This window comes from Manacus vitellinus, unplaced genomic scaffold, assembly GCF_001715985.3.
Source record: "Manacus vitellinus isolate BGI_N305 unplaced genomic scaffold, ASM171598v3 scaffold_27_pilon, whole genome shotgun sequence".
In the NCBI taxonomy this organism is placed as follows: Eukaryota; Metazoa; Chordata; class Aves; order Passeriformes; family Pipridae; genus Manacus; species Manacus vitellinus.
The window spans coordinates 3,781,220-3,805,607 of NW_021940039.1; the positions used below are offsets into that span (position 1 = coordinate 3,781,220).

Below are 24,388 nucleotides of genomic sequence, written 5' to 3' on the forward strand. Positions count from 1 at the left end.
GTGAACGGCAGGTCCTGCTCCTGCTGCAGGGTGACAGCCACCCGTGGTGGCCCTGGGGCTGGCCCTCAAGCACACCCCGTGGCCACGGTGACCCGGGACCAGCCCGTGTGTGGCCACCTCCCTCTGCCGTGGCTGGGGGTGATCTCACGTGCCACCCAGGCCAGTGGATCCCAAAACAAGGGGCTGACCCGCTGTGCAGTCAGGATGGGGAAACTGAGGCAGGGGGTTGCCAAGGGGAGAGCTCGGAAAAGCTCTGCCCGGCGGGACTGTGTGGGACCCAACTGCTTTTGGCTTGGGGTCATGTCCTGGTAATGCTTTCTTAAGCCCGGTTTCAGGCTGTGGTGCAGAGGTGAGTGCACAGCTCTGCCCGTGCAGCTCCCACAGGGATGAGGGTGACGATGAGGATGGCTCAGGCACTGCTGACCGTGGCTCCAGAGCACGCCTGGCTGGCTCATCCCTGCATTAGCCACGTTTTCTGTGACCTAGAAAACTCCAGCTGGTGCACACGAACCACTGTGCTCCTTATTTTAGAATTAACCTAAAAACTATAGAGAAAGATTAAACTGGCATAAGCTCCCTCTACACTGGACTGACCATCACAAAAAATAACCAGCCTTCTTCCTTCTCTGGAGTCACATTAGGGCTCCAAGGGGCTGTAGCAGCCACCACTTTCCCCACTGTCCGTCCTGAGCTTGGTGAAGGACTCATGCTGCTGAACATAGGTTTGGGCTTGTATTGTTCTAGGTCTGGTCTAACCCAAAGGTCATATTTATAATTAGGACATGCTGATGAAATGGTTCTGGCCTGTCAAACAGAAACACCCCACTGCAAACAGGAGTTTAGACTTGTTTGCAGCTCTGTGGTTATTCTGAGCAATTAGTCCATAAAGAAGTCTGGAGGAATTGGGGCCCTCTTTAAAACTGAGAAACTGGTTTTATTTTGGAGGAAGGAGAGGAATGCTGCTGGAGATTGGCTAATGCTGGAACAAGTGAACCCCTCCGCTCCTATTCAAACCCTTCCCAAACTGGAGGGATTTGGATGCAGGCTGGGTACCACAGTGTGTTCAGCGGGAAGAGCAGAGGTGTGAGATGAGTGGGAGGCAGTGGGGGGCACTTCCTAGGGTCACGTTGCTGCTGGATGGTAAAAGCCCCCCAAACCACCATTCCTGGGCTGCTCAGGAGTCTGTAGGGGTGGGTGATGCTGCCTGAGGGACCACAATGCTGCCGGGACTCTGATCCCTCCCAACCACCAGGCAAACCCCAACTCCACCCCGACTTCTGCTTCTCCGAGATACCAGAATGAGGCCCTTCAGGAGAACTTGTGTATCCTGCCCGAACAAGCCCTAATTCCAGGGGTGAGTCCTGAGCAGGAGGAACAACAAACCTTTGAGCTCTTGGGTCTGGCTTAGGAAACGCGTAAATTAATTTTAATTCTGCTCTTTAAGTGCAGCCGCTGGGAACTGCAGCGGGAGGGTCAGATGGTGCCTTTCCTCGCCGTGTTTGCTCTCTGGCATCCAGCTGACGACTCCAGCCAGCGCCGAGCGAGCCCGGGAGGCTGCGAGTCCCCCTGGCCCCAGCTGGGCTGTTTGTTCTCTGCTGGGCACCGAGCCGGGGAGAAAAGCAGCATTTTCCTCCCTGTTTTGAATTTCTCCTCTCTGCTGGGCTCTTTGTCTTGGCTGAGGAGCAGCTGAGCCACGAGAAGGGGTACGAAGGAGCCCCTCTTTCCCTTCCTCCCGGGCTGGCTCCGCTCGCCTCCGGTTGCTGGTTAATATTTTTTGCAGCAGGGGCAGAAGGGACGGAAGAGGAGGAGGAGGAGGAGGAGGAGAGCATCAGAGGAAGGCAGGGGCCCCACGGCCATCGCGGCAGGGAAAGCCAGCCCAAGTGAGCCTCGCTGGTGAGTGGATCCTGGTGGGAATGTGCCGTGGGCTGTCCGGGAAACTCTTGCAGTGTCACAGGATTTCCGAGTAGGAGTTTGCAGCTTGACTGGGCTGTGGAGGGACTGGGAGGGGATAGTGAGTGTTTTGGAGGCCACGTGGCAGCAAGTTGGAGGTCTCAATGGGGTGATCTCTGGGGCAGCCCCCGGCCATGGCTTGTGTGGGAGTGGGACAGTGCTGGCCTGTGAGACCCCACTGCACGCCCTTTGTGCACCCAAAACCATGTGCTGGGAGTGATTCCTGAGCCATGTCCTCAGCCAGGACCTGCATGCAGGGTCTGCAGGGGTTGCAGGGTATCTGCAGGCAGGATCTGTCCCCGTTTCCACCCCCAGCAGCCATTGCACCGCCCTCTGATAGGGAGCAAACCTGGCACCTTCATTGTGGCCAAACAGCTCCTGAATTCCAGAGGGGAAAAAAAAGGTGGTTTCTGAAGGCGTGAACAAGCACAGGGTTGATATGCCTGTGCCCCCTTTTTAAGGGGGGGCCCCTCCAAAGGTTGTTTGGGAGCTGCACACACGCACAACTGGGATCCCATTTCCCAGGGGATGTGCCCCAGGGCTCGTTTAGCCCCTGCTCAGTGCCCAGAGATGCTGCTCCACGGAAACGGTGGAGAGCTGAGCAGCCAGGCTGGCTGGGGGTCCCCACCCCTACCAGAGAGATGATTTTGGGATCTGCAGGTGGAGATGTCCTACATGAGCTGTGCCTTGCGGGCAGCTGCCCCCCACCTGCCAGCCCCCTGGAGGAGCCCCCGGCCCTTCAGCAGCGCCACGGGGCCCACGGCCAAGAAGAGTGTCCCATACCAGAAGACCCTGAAGGAGGAAGGCCGCGGGAATGGGGAGCCCAGCCGGCCCCCACCATCCTCGGCCGAGGTGGTGGTGGTCGGGGGGGGCAGCCTGGGCTGCCAGACCACCTATCACCTGACCAAGATGGGGGTCACCAACGTCGTGCTGCTGGAGAGGGACCGCCTGACCTCGGGCACCACTTGGCACACGGCTGGTGAGTGGGTGGGCACAGCGTGGGTGCTCCCTGGGGTGGGCACTGGGATGCCCATGATTTGGGATGTGCCGTTGTCCGTGGAGTGAATCCATTGCACAGGCTGCATCTGGATGTGCTGGAGAGTTTGGGCTTTAAATGTGGAGAATTTCAGCATTTCTATTTTTCCTTTTCTGTTGAACATCCCCCCAATTTTTTTTTTTTTTTTTTTTTTAAGATTCACGTGGCCACAGGAAAATGAAACTTTTTTTTTTCCACAGGTATTTTTTTACCTTCTTTAAGCCACTTTTCTTTGGCAGGAAGGAGGAGCTATCCAAGTTCTTTTGTGTTTTGTCACTTTTGGGGTCGTCCGTTCCTTTTTCCCATTCATTTAACGCCCAAGGAAAACATAAGCCGATGGTTTGTAGCGCTCCCAGGTATCCACGAGATGGAGCAAGAGCCCCGCAGGGTGACGCGGGACACGCGTGGGATCACGGGGCTCCCTCTGCATTCCCACTCCGGGTGTTGGAGGGGTGACGGAGCTCCTGTCCCACCCGTGGGCTGTGTGTGTGTCCCCAGGTCTCCTGTGGCAGCTGCGCCCCAGTGATGTGGAGGTGGAGCTGCTGGCGCACACACGGGATGTGGTCAGCCGGGATCTGCCGGCGGAGACGGGGCTGCACACGGGCTGGGTGCAGAACGGGGGGCTCTTCATCGCCTCCAACAAGCAGCGTCTCGACGAGTACAAAAGGCTCATGTCGGTAGGGAGAAACCCCTCTGTGTGTCCCCCCAGCTGAGTGGGCTGCAGGAGGCGGCATTTATTTGGGAGTGGGGCTGGGGGTCCCCAGGTCTCTGAATGATTTCTACCTTCCCACCCAGAGAGCTGCGAGTGGCCTGGGCAGCCTCCTGACTTCCATAAAGCTGCCAAAATCTGGCAAAATGCTCCAAAGTCAGCAAAATTAAATCCAGACATGATTTTTGACCACTCGGGTAGTGGCAGCATCATTTTTCCAGCTGCACAGGGCCATATTCCCTGAAATCTGAGCAGACCATCCCACCCCACACTGGACTTAGGGTTTGCTTTGGTGTAGCAGTTGCCTCACCAGGGAGATGAACATGTCCTGGGGGTCTCCTCCTCCTCCTCCAGCAGCAAGTGATGAGCAAAGCTTTTGTTTCCTGCTTCAGCTCCCGATTTTTTTGTCCATTGGCAGCTGGGGAAGGTGTATGGTGTGGAGTCCTACGTCCTGACCCCATCACAGACCAAGGACCTGTACCCACTGATGAACATTGATGACCTGTATGGCACCCTGTACGTCCCCAAGGATGGCACCATGGATCCAGCTGGGACCTGCTCAACTCTTGCCAGAGCAGCAACTGCCAGAGGAGCTACGGTAGTTCTTAATTAGTAATTGCTCATTAATGCCTATTGATCCTGGAAGGAGATTTCATCTTGTCCTTCTCCATCTCCTTTCCCAGCAAGGCAGAACTGCTCCTGCAGAATCAGATCTTTCCCAAGAAGGATGTTGTCGCGCTGGTTGAGTGACAGTGACAAAGCTGGCACAGATTTCCTGAACCGTGAGGTCCAGGAAAAATATAGGGTGGAAAAAAGACCTTTAGGAGCAAGACAAGGCACCCAAGGCAGGGAGATGGCCATTGCCAGAGCACTTCTTAGAGTAATTTTTTCCCCTGATTTGAGGACTGGGTGTCAGGTGAGGTGGGTTGTCCCCTTTCCCTTGTGACCCTGCCATGACTCTGCTGCCCTTCCTGTGCCACCAGATCATTGAGAACTGCCCAGTCACCGGCATCCAGGTCAGAGCTGATGATTTCGGGGTGAAGAGGGTGTGTGCAGTGGAGACAGCCCACGGGACCATCCAGACTCCCTGCGTGGTGAACTGTGCAGGTACAGGGCACAAGGCAGGGGGGAAGCTGTGGGATGGGGGCTGTGGCCACAGGGCACAGCTGGCTTTGCATCCTGTGAGCCGGAGGGTCTGCAGCAGTCCGTGTCCCCTTGTCTGGGTGGGCTGCAGGACAGCTTTCCGGGGGGTGTGGAGGACAGGTGGGGGCTCATTGGGGGTTGCTCTCTTGGCAGGTGTGTGGGCACGAGCCCTGGGCCGGCTGGCCGGTGTGCACGTGCCGCTGGTGGGGATGCACCACGCCTACGTGGTGACCGAGCGCATCGAGGGCATCCAGGTCAGTGCTGCAGGTCGGCTCCTCTGCTCTGGGGGGCAGTGCTGGTGAGGCAGGAAAGACACCCCCCCCCTTTCCTGGGACTCCCAGACCTGTGGGACCCCACTCTGTTCCTGCCTCCAGCGTGGGCACGTGCTGCCAGGTTGGGCTCTGCACATGGGGAGGTGCACACCTAGCAGGGCTGTCAGACCACTTTGAACAGAGTCGAAGTTAATATTTAACAATGTTACAACTGGCAAGATACTTATTTTTTTCTTTTTTTTTCTTTTTTTTTTTCCCTCAGTAGAATTGTTATAGGATCTCTGCTGTGCTTGGTGAATCTGATAGCAGATTCATAAAGGTCCCAAACGCTTTCTGAAGAAGCCCCAGTCCCAGCAGGCAGAGGTGTAGCTGTCCAAGCATTTCTAAACTGTCCCAAAAAATCTGTTCCTGCTGTTCGGCTGCGGAGAATTTCTCAGGAGTTGAGGGAGGCTTCATTGTCTCAGGCACCAGCGCTTTGAGGGTGACACATTAATTAGTTTCCATCCCACTGACACAATCTGTGTCTGACCTTTCAGTACGAGGTGCCTCATTGTAAAAAGTGCTGTCCGTGATTACATTTCTATCCCAGTAACTCCACTGCGCTGTGCTCAGAAAGAAAGACTGCTCAGAGAAGAGGCTGCAGCTCGCAGACCTCAGTGCCTCTTGTTCAATCCACCTAATTCCGCTGGTCAACACGGATTGCAGTAGGCCCTACAGCAGTACTTCCATGTTATCTAAATGTTTCTCCATCCATTATTCACGAGAACAAATCCCTCATTCTTCGCGCACCGCTGCCCACGTGTTGAGCTGCTGCCTCCTCCTGCAGAGGCGGGTGGCGGAGGAGTGATGTTTTCTGAGCTAGGATCAACCACGGGGGCTGCTCTGGCTCCCCCAAGCACCCCCAGTGCTGCTCACGTGTCTGCATAAGCCACTTTGCCTGTGGTTTCATCAGCTTTGCTGGAGCTGAGCCAGGTGCCTTCCTCTTGGGGCAACACGGGCACCCAAATTTCAGGGCTGAGGGAACACCCAGGGAGTCACTGCTGCTCCCATCCTTGGCAGGTCACTGCTGCAGGTGCCCACCCTCTGTCCTGGACCTCCACCTCGTGTAGGGGTGTCCTCATTGTTCTCACCCCCCTCTCACCCCTCCAGTCCCTCTCCCTGTTTTTCAGAACATGCCGAATGTTCGCGATCACGATGCCTCGGTCTATCTCCGTCTCCAAGGCGATGCCCTCTCCGTGGGTGGATATGAGTCAAACCCCATCTTCTGGGAGGAGGTGAGCAGTGCCAGGAGGTTTTCTGGGGGGAACAAGGCAGGTTTCCAGGGAACCCACCTCAGAGGGATGGGCACAGGCATGAGGGCCTCAGCCCCTGGATGCTGTGGGTACCAACCTCTGTGGGGCTGGTGGGCAAAGCATGGGAGAGCATCTTCCCTTTGGGTCTGTCTGTGGCACAGACGGGCAATACAGAGGCAACAGGAATGAGATTAAAAGGCTGGACTGGGGCAATTCAGAGGCCACTGTGCAGTTCCTGCCCTGTGCATCATTCCTTCATCCAGGTGCAGGTGCCAGAGCTGAGGAGTTCTTACAGCAGCAGCTGTACTCTATTCTGTGTCCTTATTCCTGTTTCCCACCCTCAGGTATCTGAAAAATTTGCTTTTGGCCTGTTTGATCTGGATTGGGATGTTTTCATGCAACACATCGAAGGTGCCATCAACAGAGTACCAGTGCTGGAGAAAACGGGCATTAAATCCACTGTGTGTGGGCCAGGTAACACGGCTGTGGTGGCATCACAGTGGCTGGGGTTCCACCCAGGATCTTGTGGAGGCAAAGGGAAACTTCATAACCTGGGAAGAAGGAAAACTCTCTGAAGGCAGAGAAAGTGCTGGTGGTCTGGCTGCAGTGGTGTCATCTTCCAAGGGGTGGCATTCCAGGCTTAGCCTGGGTGGAGAAATAGAATCATAGATTCACAGGCTCACAGAATGGTTTGGGTTGGATGGATCTTTAAAGATCATGTAGTTTCAAACCCCCTGCCATGAGCAGGGACACCTTCCACTGGATTAGGTTGCTCCAAGCCCTGTCCAACCTGGCCTTGAACACTTCCAGAGACAGGGCATCCACAGCTTCTCCAGGCAACCTGTGCCAGAGGCTCACCACCCTTATTGTAAATAACTTCTAATTTCTTATAATCTTATAGATGTCTTATAATCTTGTAGATTTCTTATAATCTAAATTGACCCTCTCTTAGTTTAAAACAATTTCCCTGGGGAGCTTTTTGCCTTGATTCAATCTGGGCATGAATAGCACAGATTTACAGACAGTGTTGTGGCCACTGGACTGGAAAATTGAGGGGCAGATTTTTTTCAAGCAGTGACCAAGTGTTATCTTACATAATTATTTTTACTACTTTGTTCTGGGCCAATGACATTAGATTCACCTAGATTTACATCCTAGGCTGTCTGGTGTGGAGTCAAAGGCCATAGTATTGCTGCAGTGGCAGCAGGAGGTGATGCCAGCCATCGAACCCGAGACCTGCACACTTGGTTTGGCCTTAAAATCCACCATATGCTAAAAAAGAAACTGTAATAAAGCTCTTTTTGCTGAGGCACTTAAAAGGAAACCCTTGAGGCCTTTATGGTTGTATGAGGGGAAAGTAGGGCACGTCTCCTGCCCCGTGGCTGATCAAACATGATGTGTACAAGGTGGAGACCTTGGCCCTGGGTCCGGTGGTTTGATTACACTGCGGTGTGAGCAGAGCTGGTGGAGACCTGGCTTCTGGTAGATGAATGTCTATCCTTTGTAGTACAGTAATGTCATTTCCAAAGGGTCAGTGCTCCTCCTTTTCTCCTTCTTGATTTAAACCAGCAGTTTGTGACAGCTGAGTCACGCTGGGCTGAAGCAAACAGCCAAGGCTTGTCCTCTCTGCTGTAACTGTGCCAAGGGAGCCCTCACTGTCTGTCCCAGGGCAAAGTCAGCAGGGCTGGAAGGAAGGGGAGGTGCTTTGGGTGTTGCTCCATTGAGTTTTAACCTGGTGTATCAGTACGGGGATAGTGGCACATGAGGAGCTGCTCTGGTGACAGTGGAAATATTGTGGCTCTGCTCTTGCCTTCTCCAGTGATCATGGGAAACAAGCTGGGCATTGCTGAGGGGGGAAGGACCGGGCTGAACTCCATTTTCCCTCTCTCCTTTCACATGGATGGATGAACCACCATAAAACGGGGAGGAGGATTGCACCCCTCTGTCAGGGTGCTTTGTTGTCCTCCCTAGTGAGGACTTGCATAGGGACTGTGGCTGATGGCCCTGTGGAATAGCATTGGCAGCAGGAGACATCATTAGCACAGGAGTCTGGGGAGACATCAGCAGCAGTCCCTCAGCTGAACAAAGTAACTGAAAATCATGGAATTTCCCAGCAGAACTCAATGAAGGTGAAATACAGTCATCATGAAATGTGGCTCAGACTTTGAAAAGGCAACAAAGAGATCAGTGCAGCCCCCTTGACTGGGGGATCGGGATAAAGAAAAAGCCCTCACAGCACCTCGTGCAACTTCTTTTGGGGGATTCATTTTGTTTCCCAAATTTTCAGTCTACTCCCAAGCTGGGAAATGCTTGGTATTGGTCCAGTTCTGACCCCACTGATCTGTCTGGGAGCAGGATGAGGTCAGCACTGGCAGCTGCAGGAAACATGCTCCTAAAGTGTGTGATGTGTCCCCAAAAGCCTGTCCTGGCCTCACTGGCACATCCCCTCTGTCTTGCAGAGTCATTCACAGCCGACCACAAGCCGCTCATGGGAGAAGCTCCAGAAGTCCGAGGGTTCTTCCTTGGCTGTGGCTTCAACAGCGCTGGTAAGAGAGACCCAAAGGAATCACACCCTGGGCATCATATCCCAGGCAGAGCCAGGCACCCACAGCTGTGCTTGGCCTTCTGGCCCCATCTGTATCCTCGCCTCTTCCCCCAGGGATGATGCTGGGAGGCGGCTGTGGGAGGGAACTGGCTCACTGGATCATCCACGGGCGGCCGGAGAAGGACATGTATGGCTATGACATCAGGCAAGTCACCCTGCCTGTCACCCCTCATCCTTGGGTGATCCTTGGGGACAGTTTCAAGGCAGGGCTGGCTGCTGGCATCGGGAGTGGGTGTCCTGGCAGCATCTGTGCCACTGCCTGTGTCCCTCCAAGGAGCTGGAATCAATTACACGCAGTGGCTTTAATGAATTTACACGTGGGGTTTATCTCATTTGCCTCATTCCACTTCTGCACAAACAGCTTCCATCAGGCACAAGGAGATGGTGGTGATGGGGAAGGACGGGCTAATTACGTTTGGGTTTTGTTGTTGTTCAATTAGTGCCGTGCCTAATCCTCTAACTTAATAATCGGGGGGGGGATGATTTCAATGGCAGAAAGATTAGCTTTGCCCCCCTCTGCAGCTCCACACGGGCCGAGAGTTTTGACTGTGCAGATGTTGGCTCAGTAATTGCTTTTGACTTGCTTGATTATCTTTGATTGGGTGTGGGCTTTCTTACAGGGCTGTTAGTGACAGCAACCACCTTGTCGGGGACAAAGCTGTGAAAATGCTGTTGCTTTAGTGGTAAAGCTGTAAGTGCCCCACTGACTCAGGCTGGGGGAGTGGGGTATGGGGGCCTGCAGAGATCAGTGGGAGATGCCTCCAGCTCCCTCCCTTTACCAGCTGGGCTAGGGATGGGGCTGGAGCAATGGAGAGATCCCCAGGCTGGACAGGCACTGGGTTGGCACCACCACAGCCCTTTCAGGGTGACCCCAGCCCCTAAAGACCCCAGCCCCACTTAGAGCAGCCGGGGGCTTTCCATCCCTTGCACCTGGATGGAGCATCCCCCATATCCCATCTGCCCTGTCATCAAGCTGTCAGTCCCATTTTTTTTCCTTTGGGTGATGATTACTAAGCTCCTATTTAAATAACTCCCTTTTCTGCACATTTCAATATTTATCCTCTCAAAACACTCGCTTGTAAATATTTCATCTGGCAGCTGTTGCCCGCTTGCTGCTGTCAAAAATTCAGCATGTTGGAGAAGGGGCTGGGGCTGATGGGGCAACCAGGGGTGCCAGTGACATGCCATGTGTCACCTTCTGCTTGTTCCCTGCCAGCAGAAGAGGCAGCTGCTCTCACAGAGAGCCCATGGCTGCTTTTGGGGAGCATCACTTGCATTGCTTGCATAGCTCAGCTCCGGTGCCCTGCCTCTCCTCTGAACCCAGGCAGTGGGGAGGGAAGCTCAAAGTATCATTTTAAAAGACCCTAGAAATGACATTTTGTCTTGCCTTTCATCCTCTGCCTGCCTCCTTTTCTCCAGCCCCGGGAAAGGTGCCACAGTGCCCAGGGCTGCTCTCCATGAGTTATAGGTCTCTGGGAATAACAACCTGAGCATGTGCTGAGCTGGTACATTCCTTCAAGGAGCTTTTCTGTTTGAAAGATGAAAATATGTCAAACGAATTTTAAATGATTTGGGTTTTATTTGTATTTCAGCCTGGGGAGAATTGGATAAAAAATGTAAAGAATTTCCAGGGCTCATTCCCTCATTGGGCTGCATTTGAACCCGGAGTGTGCTCTGAGGCTGGGGAGTCAGAATTAACCTCAAGTTTCATTTTTTTTTTATTATTTCCCCCCTCCAGAAGGGATGTCCAGGATGGACTGCTCCCAGTCACTCTGGAGTAGGGCTGGATAGGGGTGCTGGCTCTCCTGGCCAGCGCCAGGCCCTGCTTGGTTCCTCTGCTCTTCTACCTGTTGAACTGGTGCAGGAAATAGCAATTTTACACCTCAGCAGCTGCATCCACATCTGGGTCTGGTCAAGAGGAGGCACCTCAGGAGCTGGTGGGCCCATTGGGACGCTGCTCTCTCCCTGCCTTCCAGGAGGTTCCACCACTCCCTCACCAACAACAACCGCTGGATCCGGGAGCGGAGCCACGAGTCCTACGCCAAGAACTACTCCGTTGTCTTCCCCCATGACGAGCCACTGGCAGGACGCAACATGAGGAAGGACCCTCTGCACGAGGTGAGGGCATTTTGCCATGTGAGGAGCAATAGGAGACCCTCACAGCATCCTTGCAGCAAAAAAAGAGGTCCCAAGGAGTGGCTGCAGCTGTATCGCTCCCCAGAGCATCGTGCTGCATCCGTGCTCCCGTCCATCCATCCTGGGGAGATCCCTACCAATCCTAAAGCTCACTGAGTGCACACTGTGAGGGTGCTGGGACCATGGACAGTTTAATGGTAGAGATGCCAAGCTTTCCTTTAATATTTAACTTGGCAAAATGGCATAAGAGCTCGGTGATGACCACTGGGCAAGGGAAAAGTGAAGAGAAGAGTTCAGAGGCTGAGTCGATTCACTGCCAGCCCAGCTCAGAGGCAGCTGCCAGGGATGAGGATGCCAAATGCTCACAGGAATGAATCTCCTGCTACTGCTCACCGTGTCTTGCTCACAACTCAGCAGCAGCTTCTCCCCAAAACAGAAACCAGGACATGAGGAGGGATGTGGGAAGACTGGGGAGCAGCTGTGCCTCTGCAGAGGTGGTTTTGCCAGCACCCTCTAAGTGGTTTTACTCCCTGGAACCACCAGCCAGAGCTCTCCCCAGCTCCTACCTTTGCCAGCCACTTCCTTGCACAAAGCTCTGTAGGTGAGCACCCTTTAGATGTAACACTTGTGAGAAAAACCCAGTTTCCAGCATTTTTCAGCACCAGCAACACCCAAGCCATGCAGCTCAGAGCCCCCAAAATCACTCAGCACCCCCAGGGTGCTTGGAGTGACTCAGCATCAGTGTCTTGTCCCACCACATCACCACCAGCCCCATTCCCAGCCCTGGCAAGGAGCAGCCACATTTCCCAAGCCCATTTCTGCCTGTCTCTGATTCATATCACACTATCCCTCTTCCAGTGGAGAGCAGAGGCTCAAGCAGTAAAACAGACATCCCTGCCCTCCAGCCCCCGGTGTTTGGTTGACAGCTTGGTTGTTTTCTGTCACTGAGGATGCAATTTATTTTTTAATAGCTTGTCTAATAAGCAATGCCCATTTGACTGACAGCCTGGTATTTATCCATGCAGCTCCAGAACATGTGCTGTGTTTTATAAATAGGCACTGAATCATTTCTGAAATGTTCAACAAAATCTATTCTTTTCTGAACAGAGGCCCCAAACAAAAATATCTTAATGGATCCCTAATTAATTGCGTGCAGAGAGATTTTCCTGAGAGCACAGAGGAGGAATGAGAAGGTTGCTGTATAAATCTTAAATGCTATTATATAATTAGTCTGTGAACATCAGGGGTAATCTTGCTCTGTGGATGTAGCATCTCTCAGTCAGTAATTTGGGCACCATAGCACAGGTTTTTGGGGGTGCACAGCTGGGCTGCTCAAATGCTGCCTCTCGACTACCCTTGAGGCAAATATCCTTTGGGGGGGGATAAAAATCAGGCAATTTGCAGGCAAGTTTGCCACTGTTTTAAAAGACAAACTGCAGTGCTGATTTTGGCTGCTGACAGCCAAAGCCAAGGGGTCACAAATCTGATCTGGAGCACGAACCTGCACCTGAGGAGGGCAGCTTGGATGCTGCTCAGAAAGCAGTGAAAAGGCTTTTTTTAAGACCATTTGTTCCCATTTGTCTGGTGTAGGAGCTGCTGCGACAGGGCTGCGTTTTCCAGGAGCGGCACGGCTGGGAGAGGCCGGGCTGGTTCAGCCCCGGGGGAGCAGCCCCGGTAAGCATGGCACGTGTTTTGGGGGGTGTTGAGCCTAGAGGGTACCAGCTGTGCCCAGAGCACGGAGGATGCATCCTGTGTGTGCAGTGTGGGATATGCTGCAGCAGTTGCATGACCCCAAAAAGGGTCTATAAGAGCTTTCGGGCTATAATTCCCTGTAACAGCAAAAAGAGGAAGATCTGTGTGTGCATGTTGTGTCTGTCTGTCTGCCTGTCCCTCTGCAACAGGCAGCATCTGCCTGCAGTGCCCCCAAACAACAGGTACTGATATATTGGTGAAAGCAGTGGGCAGGGATGCTGGGGTGGGGACCATCCCCATGGGCAGGGATGCCAGGGAGGGGACCCATCACCACAGCCACGTCCTTCATGGACCCACTCCTCCCCTGGAGTGGGGTGAGTATGACTAGGAGAGCCTTGGCTTCAGCCTCACATCATCTTCCTCGCTGTCCCCATCCTCCCACTTCTTCCCCCAGGTCCTGGATTACGATTACTACGGCGCCTACGGCCGGGAGCGCCACCAGGGTTACACCTACAACCGGCTGCTGGGGGACGAGTACACCTTCGACTTCCCCCCTCACCACGACGTTGTGAGTCCAGGGCTGACAGCCCCGCCTTTCCCCTGGCCACATCTGGAACTGGGGCGGTCAGAGGCAGCAGAACCTTCTTTGGGTGGAGTTGGGAGGGGAGGGGAGGCAGCAAGCTTCTCCTAAAACTGGGGAAAAACGTTCCAAAAGGATTAAGAGGAGTGTGTGGACCGTGCCCAGAAGCAGGAATTAAGCTGCTGCTTTCCTAAATGAAACTGTTGATAGCAGCTTGGGGGGGAAAAAAAATCAATTTGATAAAATTTAATTGTTATTAATCATAACTGTCACTGCGTTAGTGAGGTAAGGAATGGGACTGAGCATACAGGATTGCTTGTCAGGCTTGCTCCATTTAACACCTGATTTTTTCAGGAATGTTTTGAAGTTGTACAGCCTTCAAAGGCACCAGACAAGTGTCCTGCTATCATTTCCCATTACATAAATGCTTTAATTTGTGCTTCCCTTTGTGAGGTGAGAGCAAGGCTCAGCTTCAGCGCTGTGTTTGCTTTAATTTTAGATCAAGAATGAATGCTTAACGTGCAGAAATGCCCTGGCTCTCTTTAACATGTCTTATTTTGGGAAATTCTACTTGGTTGGACCTGAAGCTACAAAAGCAGCGAACTGGCTGTTCAGTGCTGACGTGAGCAAAGCACCAGGTACCTCATTTCAGCTGCATGCCAGGGAAATCCCACCCCAGAAAACCCCATGGGAGCCTAAACTGGCTTTTATTTTGAATGCTGCTCTTGCAGAGGGTGTGGGAATCCTGTGGGAAAGTCTGCTTTCCCTGTCTTCACAAGACTGGATTCTGCTTTTTTGTACAGAGTCCCAGTGCTCTGAGCTGGGGTGGGGGGGGCAGGGAAGGGTATCTGGCCCTCTGGGTCCAGCTGTGGATCACAGCTGGAGATGTGATGGGTACTGGAGTAAATCAAGCACAACCCTCACCAGCTGTGGTTTGCTGTTCCCTTCTCCGGGACTGGGAGGCGGGTTATGGCTTTTCCAAGGATGAAGATCCAGATCCAAAGAGGAAAAATCATAGTTCCTGGTGCTGGGATACCCCAGGATCCATCAGGGCACGGTCAGGCAGTGGCAACTGATGGAACAATGGGGACAAACCTTCCTGCTACCCAGCTCCCTCTGCCAGGGCTGGCTGATGGGCAGCAGTGCCCGTGTCCTTCCCGCAGGCTCCACCGTGTACACCTGCATGCTGAACAAGCAGGGGGGTGTGGAGAGCGACCTGACTGTCAGCAGGATCATCCCCGGGGACCCAGCCTCCCCTCTGGCCCCTGCCTTTGAAGGTAAAAGCCCTGAGCACGGGGTTGCTGGAGGTGGGAGCGTTTCTGTGGGCACTGGCTGGGTTTACCTTCCCGCAGCTCAACTCCCAGCCTCTCCCACTGCATTTTCCACCCAAAGATCTTTCCAGCCCCAGGAAGCCATGGTGATAGGTTTGTTCCAGCATTTCCTCCATCCCTGCCATGCTGGAGGGGCTGCAGGCGTGGGGGTTATTGCATTTTCCTAATGGCAGCCACCTGGCTTTTTCCACCTCTGTCCTTTGGTCCCTGTAACCTGATTATCACTCCTGTCCCCGGGGCCCTGCACTGCTCATCGGTGTTATTGGGTTTGTCCAGCCCTGGCTGGCAGCTCTGACCTCTGTCCAAGCCCTTATCAGCTGCAATAAAGAGGAATTGAAAGGGAGCAGAGCAGCCCAGAGGGCAGAAATGGCATTAGGCAGCAGAGGAGGAGGCTGAGCTCGGCTCTGGCAGCCCAACCAAGCTCCAGGGCTGCCACCAGACAGGGGTGTGCACTTGTGCCCACAGAGCCCTGTCCCCACACTGTGTCACCTTCAGATGTGCTGTGGGGCCAAACTCACACCCTTTGCCCCAACAGCATGGGGTGCCAGTGAGATCTTCCATCCCCGTGGGAGAATCTTCCTTCCCTCTCGTCTGGGGCACTCGCAGGGGAAGGAGGGTGATGGGAAGTGGATGGCAGAGCTGTGGGGTTTGTCGGGCGATGGAGGAGTTTAATCACAGCAAAGTCTTTTTTTTTCCAGTTACAGTAGGTGGCTGCACTTATTATCATTGTGACAGATTATCACAGAGCAATTTTGTAGTGGCAGGAAAGACAGAGGGAAGATTGATTACATATTAATCAGCTCTCAAACACCATCCTTGGGGATTTTTCCACCCAGGATTAGCAACGAGATGAAATTCCTCCTTGTGCACAGTACAGCCCCTGCACTGGTTATGGCTTGGTCACTGTAGCATTCCCTGCTTCCACCTGTGGCTCCCATTTCCCTCCACACTTAATGGTCTGTTCTGTACAGGGACAAAAGTGCAAGTCATTTTGCTCTTGGTCTCTAGGGACAAGGAGGTTTTTTCCCTTCCTGTGATGTTCACACACACACAGGCGCCTCCAAGTTTCAAACAGCTTTTTATACATTTTCTTCTTTGGGGTTTTGATGGCTTTCACTGTGCTGAGCCCCACAAAAGGCAGTAAAGCCCTCCCTTGCCCCAGAACCATTTAACCCCCCTGCTCTTGGAAGCCCGTGCTGGTCTGTGCACGCTGGAGAGGCTCAGGGTTCCATCTCAGGCTCTGGAAAGCAAAACCAACCTGGACCTGAGCTGGCCATCACCCCCAGCCCAATGCTCTTGACCCTGAAAGGCTGCTGGGGGGTGTCTTCCAGGGGATGGATACTACCTGGCTATCGGCGGGGCCGTGGCCCAGCACAACTGGTCCCACATCACCTCTGTGCTGCAGGACATGAAGCTCCAGTGCAAACTCCTCGACTGCTCAGAGGAGCTGGGCATGATGAGCATCCAGGGCCCTCTGAGGTGAGCGTGGGGAGAACCTGAGCATGGAGGGATGCAGGGAGGGATGGGAGAAGGGATGTGTGGATGGAGGGAGGGAGGGATGTCTCAGATACAGGTCCCCGTGTTGGGCAGGGCTAGGTGTGATCTCCATGACAATGATCTGGCTGGAGTAACGTTCCATTTTCTGGGAAATAAAATTTCTTTTGAGGCTCTGACAGCATTGCACATCACCCACATCAGCTCCTCCTTACAGCGAGAAGTCTGTCTTGCCAACAGGATAACCTTGTGTCCCTTCAGCTGTGTCCTTTCACCACACCCACTTTGCTGCTTCCCCACAGCCGTGTCGTCCTCCAAGAAGTGCTGGACACCGACCTCAGCAACGAGGCCTTCCCCTTCTCCACCCACAAGATCACCACGGCCGCAGGATGCACGGTAGGACGGAGCCCTTGAGCTCCCCAGGAGCTCTGTGCTCTGAAGTGACCACCCACCCGCCTGTGCAGCCAAGCATAGAATCACAGGCTGGTTTGGGTTGGAAAGGACACTAAAACCCATCTCGTTCCAACCTCCCTGCTGTGAGCAGGGACACCTTCCACTAGACCAGGTTGCTCCAAGCCCTGTCCAATCTGGCCTTAATGGGATGGGACATCCATACTTTCTCTGGGCAACCCACTGGAGTCTCTGGACATTCTCTGCTAGGGAACCTGTCTGCCTCCACATTATTGCAGTGAGGTTTTGTTGCATTTTTTGTTTGAAAAGACCAAAATCCAGTATGGGAGCAGGATGTTTCCCTCCCTGACTGCCTGCCAGGTGCCAGCCTGCTCTCCCAGCCCTCCCAGTGGTGTCAGAGCCTGGGCTGAGCTTGGGGAAGGGACATGGTGACTCATGGCTTTGCAGCGATGGCAGAGGAACAAGAGATGCCTCCCATGGATTAGGATGAGCACTGGTGATGAGATTTCCCTGACACTCCAGACACTTTCCATTTCCCCCTAATCATAAAATAGAAAAAGGGATGATTTAATGTAAAGCATGTCAGGTACTGGCAATAAGGGCTGGACAGCCCAGGGAGCTGCTGTGTTTGATCACAGGAGAAGTCTGACAGCCTTAAGCTTCCTGTACAAGTACAGATCATCCTGCATTTGCCCAGACTTCAGGGCTCACTTCAGCTGTGATGAGAAAAGTGCAGAATTGGTGCTGCTCCATGCTAATGCCTCGGGTGAAGCCCGTTGGAGCCTGAGCGAGGGGACAAGAAGCCCTTTGGAGTGATGGTGCTGAGCAGCAGCTCTGCCTGGCTTGGGTGCCTGGTAGGGACCCATGGGTGGGGGTTCTCAGCAAGCTGCTGGAGATGCACCTTGCCCAGGTTGGCAGCCCAGCACCTCTGCCAGGCCCTGCAGCCATGGGTGGTGTCACTCAGAGGTGTCGAGGGAGGAAGGCTCAGCCTAAAGTGTTTTGGTGTCGACTGTGTTGCAAAGAAGTGGAGCCTGGGGGTTTGCTGGGAGGTTTCACAGCACTGTCTGCCTGATTGGACTCCTCCATCTCACCTGGTGCAGTGAGAAAAGCACCTTAAATCCCTCTGCCACCTCACCCAATGCATCAACAGTTATCCCTGAGGAAGGAGGTGATGGCAGCTCTTTGGGGAGTTCTGTCATGTGTGAGGCTGCTGATTGAGCCTGCTTGAAACACCCTAAATAGAAGAGTTGGTGACCACAAAGTATCATTTTGTCAAAAGAGAAATGTCCTGGGAAAACCTGCTGCTGGCAAGTTTGGATATCAGGGAAAAGCTTTTGCTTTTTCCCAAGAAGCTCTACCTTCACACTGATGTTTATCCCATATGAATTATTCCTTTTGTTGCAAAAACGCCCTTTGGAAGAGAAGGTCAAGTTTGCACCCCATCCTTCCCATGGGAAATCTGGGCAAGCTCTGTTCCCAGGGTATCCCTTTCCCTCTGGAGGAGCAGGATGGCAGGAGGGACCATGCCGAGCTCTCACTCTGGCTCTCATGCCTGTGCCTGATGGGGGATGAAGGAGGTGAAGGTGCAGCAGTAAATCTTGTAAAAGGCAGCAGGAAAGCTGGGAGCTGGAGGCAGGTTGGATATTAGTGAAATTGGGTTAAGCCACGTGCGGCCACTTTTCATTCAGAATTAGAGTGGCTTTAATTCGACTGCAGCTGGCTGCTGAAGGGATTGCTGCTAAATCAAATTAGGGCTTCTTGATTTCTGAGCAAGAGCCTGGCCAGGGTTTAGGGTGGTTTAACTGAGTCACAGATTTTGCCCAAGTCATATTAGTCCTCCAAACCATCAGTACCAGTGTGCCCTGGGCTGGGGTATGAAAAATGCACAGAGAGTCCAGTGTCCCTCTGGGGGGAGAAGAGTGGCCTGGGGGACTCCAAAGCCAATTCATTAAAATTTTGAATTTTAGTCCCCACTGGTGAGTTATAATCCTCCCTACATCCTCCCTTGTCACGGCTGTAGCAAGCTGATATCATCTCATAATAATCTCCTTATCCCCTGGGAAAGGTGTGTAAATGTTCCTGCCTCCAAGGGTTTGATTAATTTATTTGCATTTCACTTCAAGTTTATAAAAAAGTAATCCAGTCCCGCGAGGAAGAAATAGCTGGTAGAAATTTTGTATCTTCTTCTGAGACTAAATTCCCTGACTGTCAAAATTGGTGTGGGCTGGGGGGAAGACTCCCTTCCTGCTGCCAGGGCCACTTCTTTGGGAGGTCTCCTTTGGTCCCCACTGAACAATGAACACCAGGGTCTCCATCCCACGCCAAAATTAGAGTGGGAGGATTCCTCAGGACAGCAGGCTGAAGCCTTTGCTGATATTATCACCTTCCAGGGGGATTAAACTGAACCCAACATCTTTAAAAAGTTATCGCTGAGATTTTCATGCATTAACTCAGTAGTTGAACAAAATCAGCTGGAGTGAAAGGAGAGTTCCAGCAGAGTTAATGACTCTGGAAATTACCTACTGGTTTGTGAGTTTATATATAGCGTCTCTCATTGTATTGAACAGCACAGAAAGGTCCCCCTTTGAATTTCACTGCTGGATACAGGGTAAAGTTCAGGTTTTCATTTTCTAGAATGCTTTTGAATTGCTGCTCAAACACCCAGGAGTTGATGCTATTCCATAGCTCTGGCTGCTATCTAACAAAAAAACCTGTTCCTAGGGGAATTCAGCAGAAAGCCACAGCAGCAGCTGAGCCCAGCCCTTGGCATCACCCATCGACCTCTGTGGTGGGATGTGGACCTTGCCCAGGGTACACAAGTTTTGGGGGCAGCCTCAACCCCTACCTGTGCAAAGCTAATGACTGGCACCCCAATTTTCCAAGGTGTTTTCTATGGAGCACAGCTCCTGCTGGGATGCTTGCTCACCCGGAGCAGCAGTGGTTTGAGGGGAAGTTTCTCCCAGGAGTAACTTGCTCTTGATAGTTAAGTGCACTTTAGTCGCAGTCGCAGGCAGGGTTAATGAGCCAGGAAGTTGCCTGTCAGTCCCCAGAGCATCTCCTGCCGCAGTGGAGATGGAAGCTGGCTGCAGCAGCTTGATCTCTGGCTGTTCCCTAATTAGATGACACCTTTGTGTAGAAGAAAAAGCTTCTCTGCACCCCTTGTGTGTGTGCACCTGAAGAAGTGATTACCAGCCTTTGTTACTCTCTGCGGGGACCAAGGGAGTGCTGGTTCCCAGCACGGCTCGTTGGGAGGAGGCTCAAAATAAGTTCCCAATATCTATGGGTTCCTTCCTTCTCTCCACTCCTATTGTAAAGGTTAAGGCTTCTTACAAGCTGCCTTAAACTCTGCTTGAGGGCATTATTTTTGCAGGGGGATATTAGGGGAAGCAGGAATGGATTTGGGTGCCCTCTGGCCATCCTCGCAGCGGAGAGTCCAGGCACCCCTTTGGCACTTCTGCCTGTTTTGAGCAGCAGCTGCTGTTGTCTGTTGTTGTTTGTTCCCGGGATTAGACAGCACAGCTGGGACCAGCTCTGGTTGTAGTAAGAGCTCAGCAAATGGCAAAATGCAGCTTCTGCCCCAATGACACCCGGAGCCAGCACAGGCAAGCCAGTCCCAAGTCTGTGGAGTGTGTCCAGCCAACAAACCTGCCTGGAAGTCTCTTCCAAACTGAAAACTGCTCTGTTAAGACTGACAGCTCACAATCTGTGGTGCAACTCTGGAGTTGATCTGTCTCCCAGAGCCGACTATGCATTTGCAGTTGATGTGCATACAAAGGGATGAACCAGAGGGGTTGTGTGGGGGAGGAAGTGAAGAAATACAATGGGATGAATCAGAGGGGAACGCAGCTCAGACTCAAGGGCTGTCTCCAGGGAAGGTGCCTGAATCAGGGTGGCCCCAACTGTCCTGGAAAGCTTTGGGAATGTAAACTGTTTCATAGGGACAACAAGAAGACACAGGCAAGCTTGCCTGGGTAAGAAGCTAGGGGAACATGGACAGGGCAGTCCCAGCATGGTCTGTTCCCCTGAGAGTGCAAGCAGGCTCCATCTCCAAGGATAAGGTTTCCCCAGAGAAGCAAGCACCGAGTCCCCTGTGCTGATCTGCTCATTCCTCTTTGGAGCTTCATACATTCAGTGTGGAGCTAATTTGGCAGCACTGCTTTAGGGCACAGCCTCCATGGGGGAAATCCTGAGCATCTCCCTGGGCTGAGTGGGATGTGGGTCGAGACACTGGGCTCAACCCCTGCCTGGGAGCCTTTGGGTTCCTCTGCTGTGGGAGCACCATCCCAAGTCGGGAAATCCCTGGGGGATAGCAGCCATGAAGCGCCCCAAAGCAGGACAGTCCTGCTGGGGACCGGCTTTCTCACCTCAATGGATCAGCAGAGGGAGACAAAAGCTCGGCTGGAGCTGGAGCATCACATCTAACCCCAGCTGGGCTGCCTGCAACAGCCCTGCAATCAGTGGCCAGGGGGTGCTGACAGAGCCACCTCTGCCCACTGTCCATCCCTCCTGGGCACTGACGGTAGCTGGGCTTGAGGTGCCGCCTTGGGCTGTACACAGATGAGAAATTCAGTCTGACACTGCCTTAGAAAGAGCACAGAACTGCCCTCCACCACGAGGTGCCCACAGGGTGCCCAGGCAAGCCGGCTTTCCCCCTGACACGGGCATACGTGGCTCTGCAGCCTCTCCCACCCTGCACAGCCCGGCTCCACCTCAAGGATGTTTGGCCTCTTGCGTTTACAGGTCCGTGCCATGAGGTTGTCGTTCGTGGGCGAGATGGGCTGGGAGCTGCACGTGCCCAAGGCAGACTGTGTGAAGGTTTACCGGGCGGTGATGCAGGCGGGGGCCCGGCACGGCATCACCAACGCCGGCTACAGAGCCATCGACAGCCTCAGCATCGAGAAAGGTGCCTTGCTCTCCTTACAGCAGCACTCGCTGCTTTTCCTCCAGCCAGGGGACCAGGGCAAAGAGCTTTTCCCCAGCTTCAAGGGCAGGTTAGTGGTGCAGAGATGCTACTGGTCCCAGTGCTGTGCGCTGTGACTTCCCCAATATGGGCTCCTCTCGAGGGTGCTTTGCCTAGGGCCAAGTGAATGGAGGGGTGTCCAGGAGGCAGGGGTGATGTCTTGACCTCCTCATGCTGCTCACGCTGGCAGAGATCACCTGGTTGACCCCTGCTTGCTCCCTGCAGGGTACAGGCACTGGCACGCGGACCTGCGCACCGACGATACCCCGCTGGAAGCCGGCTTAGCCTTCACCTGCAAGCTCAAGTCCAGCGTCCCCTTCCTGGGCCGGGAGGCCGTGGAGGCCCAGAAAGCCAAGGGCATCTTCCGCCGCCTCGTCTGCTTCACCACGGATGAGTGAGTACCACTGCTGAGTAACACTGCTGAGTAACACTGCTGGCTCCAGCACCAGCGGCCACCCCAGGACCAGCACCCTCCCCATCCCCATCCATCCCGTGTGTACACACACAAGTGGTACACACACAGACACAAACACACAGACACACACACAGACACAAACACACAGACACACAGACACACACACACACACACACGTGGAGCTCGGTTACGAGCCAGCTCAGCTGTTTTCCATGCTCTAATTCCATCTCTAATTTAAATCCCACCGCAAATTCCCTGTTGGATCCTTTAATGGGAGCTGGAAACGGTGTGACAGGGAGTGGGTTGGTCTTGTTTCACCCAGAGCAGCGGGAGGTTGTGCAAATTGGGCTGGAGGGACTTCGCCAGTGCCGGGGTTGAGCACAGGGATGTTCATGGACCTGTGGGCAATGGGAGTCCTGGCACATGGACTGGGGCAGAGGTGGGGTCTGGCCTCCCCAAACTCCTCTGGCCTGTGGGGGACTGATGTGGGGCTGTGCTGATGGCAGCTCTGCCTTCCCCTCCCAGGAAGGTGCCGATGTTCGGCCTGGAGGCGGTCTGGAGGGACGGCAAGGTGGTCGGCCACATCCGTCGGGCAGACTTTGGATTTGCCATTGACAAAACCATCGCCTACGGCTACATCCGTGACCCTGAGGGGGGCCCAGTGAGTACAGACCCTCTGGGGACGGCTGTGCCTCCTTCCCCAAGGGGCTTATGGGGGGATCATAGTGCTGGTTTGGTTTGAAGCCATAGGCACAAACACATTGCTGTCATCTGGGGTGTGAGATGGGGCAGCAGCTCCTTTGTGCTTCCCCCGTGGAGGTTGGAGTTCGAGGGGTGTCACTGGAGGGTGAGGGATGTCACTGGAGGGTGAGGGATGTCACGGCTCAGTGGCAAGGTCAGTCTCACCTGCTGTCACTCTGTGAGGTCCCAGCAATGCTCTCTGGCCCCAGCACTGCCTCAGATGTTAATTGCAACCGAGTATTTAATTGCAGTAGTGAATTATGTTATAGGGAGCAATGTCCAATAGGAGCAGAGCAGGCTCTTAATTAAGCCTGAGAGACTCCTGGAGAGGCAACCAGATGCCCTCATTAAGCAGTGTGCTGTAGTCAGAGGCCAAGGAACCCGTGTGGGGACGGAGGGTTGGGGACCCTCTCTGTGCCAGCTGTGAGCAGTGCATATGCTTGTGCTTTCATCCTCTTCCTTGCCTTGGCTTTTAATCCTGCATCAGTGCAAGAGTCCCAGCTCAAGTGGTTTCTGGTCCAGTTGCCCCTGGGAACACCCTTTTCTCCCCGTGGTGAATGTTGTTCCTTTCCCCTTTCCTTTCCCACCTCCTTTTTCCTTTTCACTGTATAACTCCACAAGTAAAAAAAAAAAATTTCAAATACTGACTGATTTTTTATTTTTTTTTTAACAGAGTGCTTTCAACATCTATTTTCCTTCTCTCTGTGCATCCTCTTGGAATGGCAGGGCTGGGTTTTCTGCGGAGACCAGATCTGTGGGGCGGGGTGGGAGCTTGCCCAGGGATGGAGCTCGGATGCTGGCAGGGGGCTGGTGCCCTGCAGCACCTAATGGGGATTTCTCCATGGCTCTGCCCCACAGGTCTCACTGGATTTCGTGAAGAGTGGCAGCTACGAGCTGGAGCGGATGGGAGTGACCTACCCCGCCCGAGCACACACCAAGTCCCCGTTCGACCCCGACAACAAGCGAGTGAAGGGCTTTTACTGAGCAGGTGCTGAGGGCGCTGGATGGGGAGAGGGAAGAGCCCGTGAGGAGCTGCCAGCAGAATTCCTGGCCCTTGGGTGCCCCAGCTGGCTCCGGGGTCAGCTGGAAGAGCCGGGAAATCACCTGCAGTGAACTTATCAAGCAAATTTGGGTCGAATTAGAGGGGAGAAGAGGAAGAGATTCTAAAAAGTCCAAAGACTCTGTTGCTCTATTTCCCAAGTGAAGCAGTGCCGCTGCAGCAATAATTCTTTTCCATGGGTTAATTGGCCTGAAAACAGTGTTTTGGCTGACTGCATATGAAGTGGTTTCAGTTTTTGACTTTGCTGAAAACTCTTTCCCCCAAAATGTAGTTTCACACTGCCTGGAAATGAATTTTTTTAAACTAACTCTGCTGTTAATACAGCTGTAGCCTCCTTACCTGACGAGCCTCTGATCCCTTGCTGTGTCTGTCCTCACTCCAATGGCTGTCACCTCCTTTTGGCTGTGCCCTGGGGACCCCGAGCTGGGGTGGGAACACTCGTGGGGGCTATGGAGGGAAGGGGCTGAGGCACAGGACCATTGCCCAAGTTCGCGCTGGGGATGCTCTGCCTGCTGCTGGGTTTTTCTCTGCCAGTACTGTTTGTGCTTGTGTGTCATAGAA

The 24,388-nt window shown here is 53.6% G+C and overlaps 1 protein-coding gene across 1 annotated transcript; it reads left to right on the forward strand.

The window, feature by feature from the left end:
* The first annotated feature begins 2,615 nt into the window (after window positions 1–2,615).
* SARDH (sarcosine dehydrogenase) lies at window positions 2,616–24,217 on the forward strand. The gene is made up of 20 exons (XM_018074171.2): window positions 2,616–2,929; window positions 3,485–3,663; window positions 4,114–4,293; window positions 4,679–4,802; window positions 4,992–5,092; window positions 6,280–6,384; window positions 6,747–6,876; window positions 8,862–8,948; window positions 9,062–9,152; window positions 10,984–11,125; window positions 12,734–12,817; window positions 13,290–13,403; window positions 13,915–14,053; window positions 14,579–14,692; window positions 16,078–16,225; window positions 16,543–16,636; window positions 21,392–21,554; window positions 21,837–22,005; window positions 22,552–22,687; window positions 23,626–24,217. Exons 1-20 carry the CDS (start codon window positions 2,617–2,619, stop codon window positions 23,749–23,751), a joined length of 2,739 nt encoding a protein of 912 aa, XP_017929660.2. The 5' UTR covers window position 2,616; the 3' UTR covers window positions 23,752–24,217.
* The last annotated feature ends 171 nt before the right edge of the window (window positions 24,218–24,388 follow it).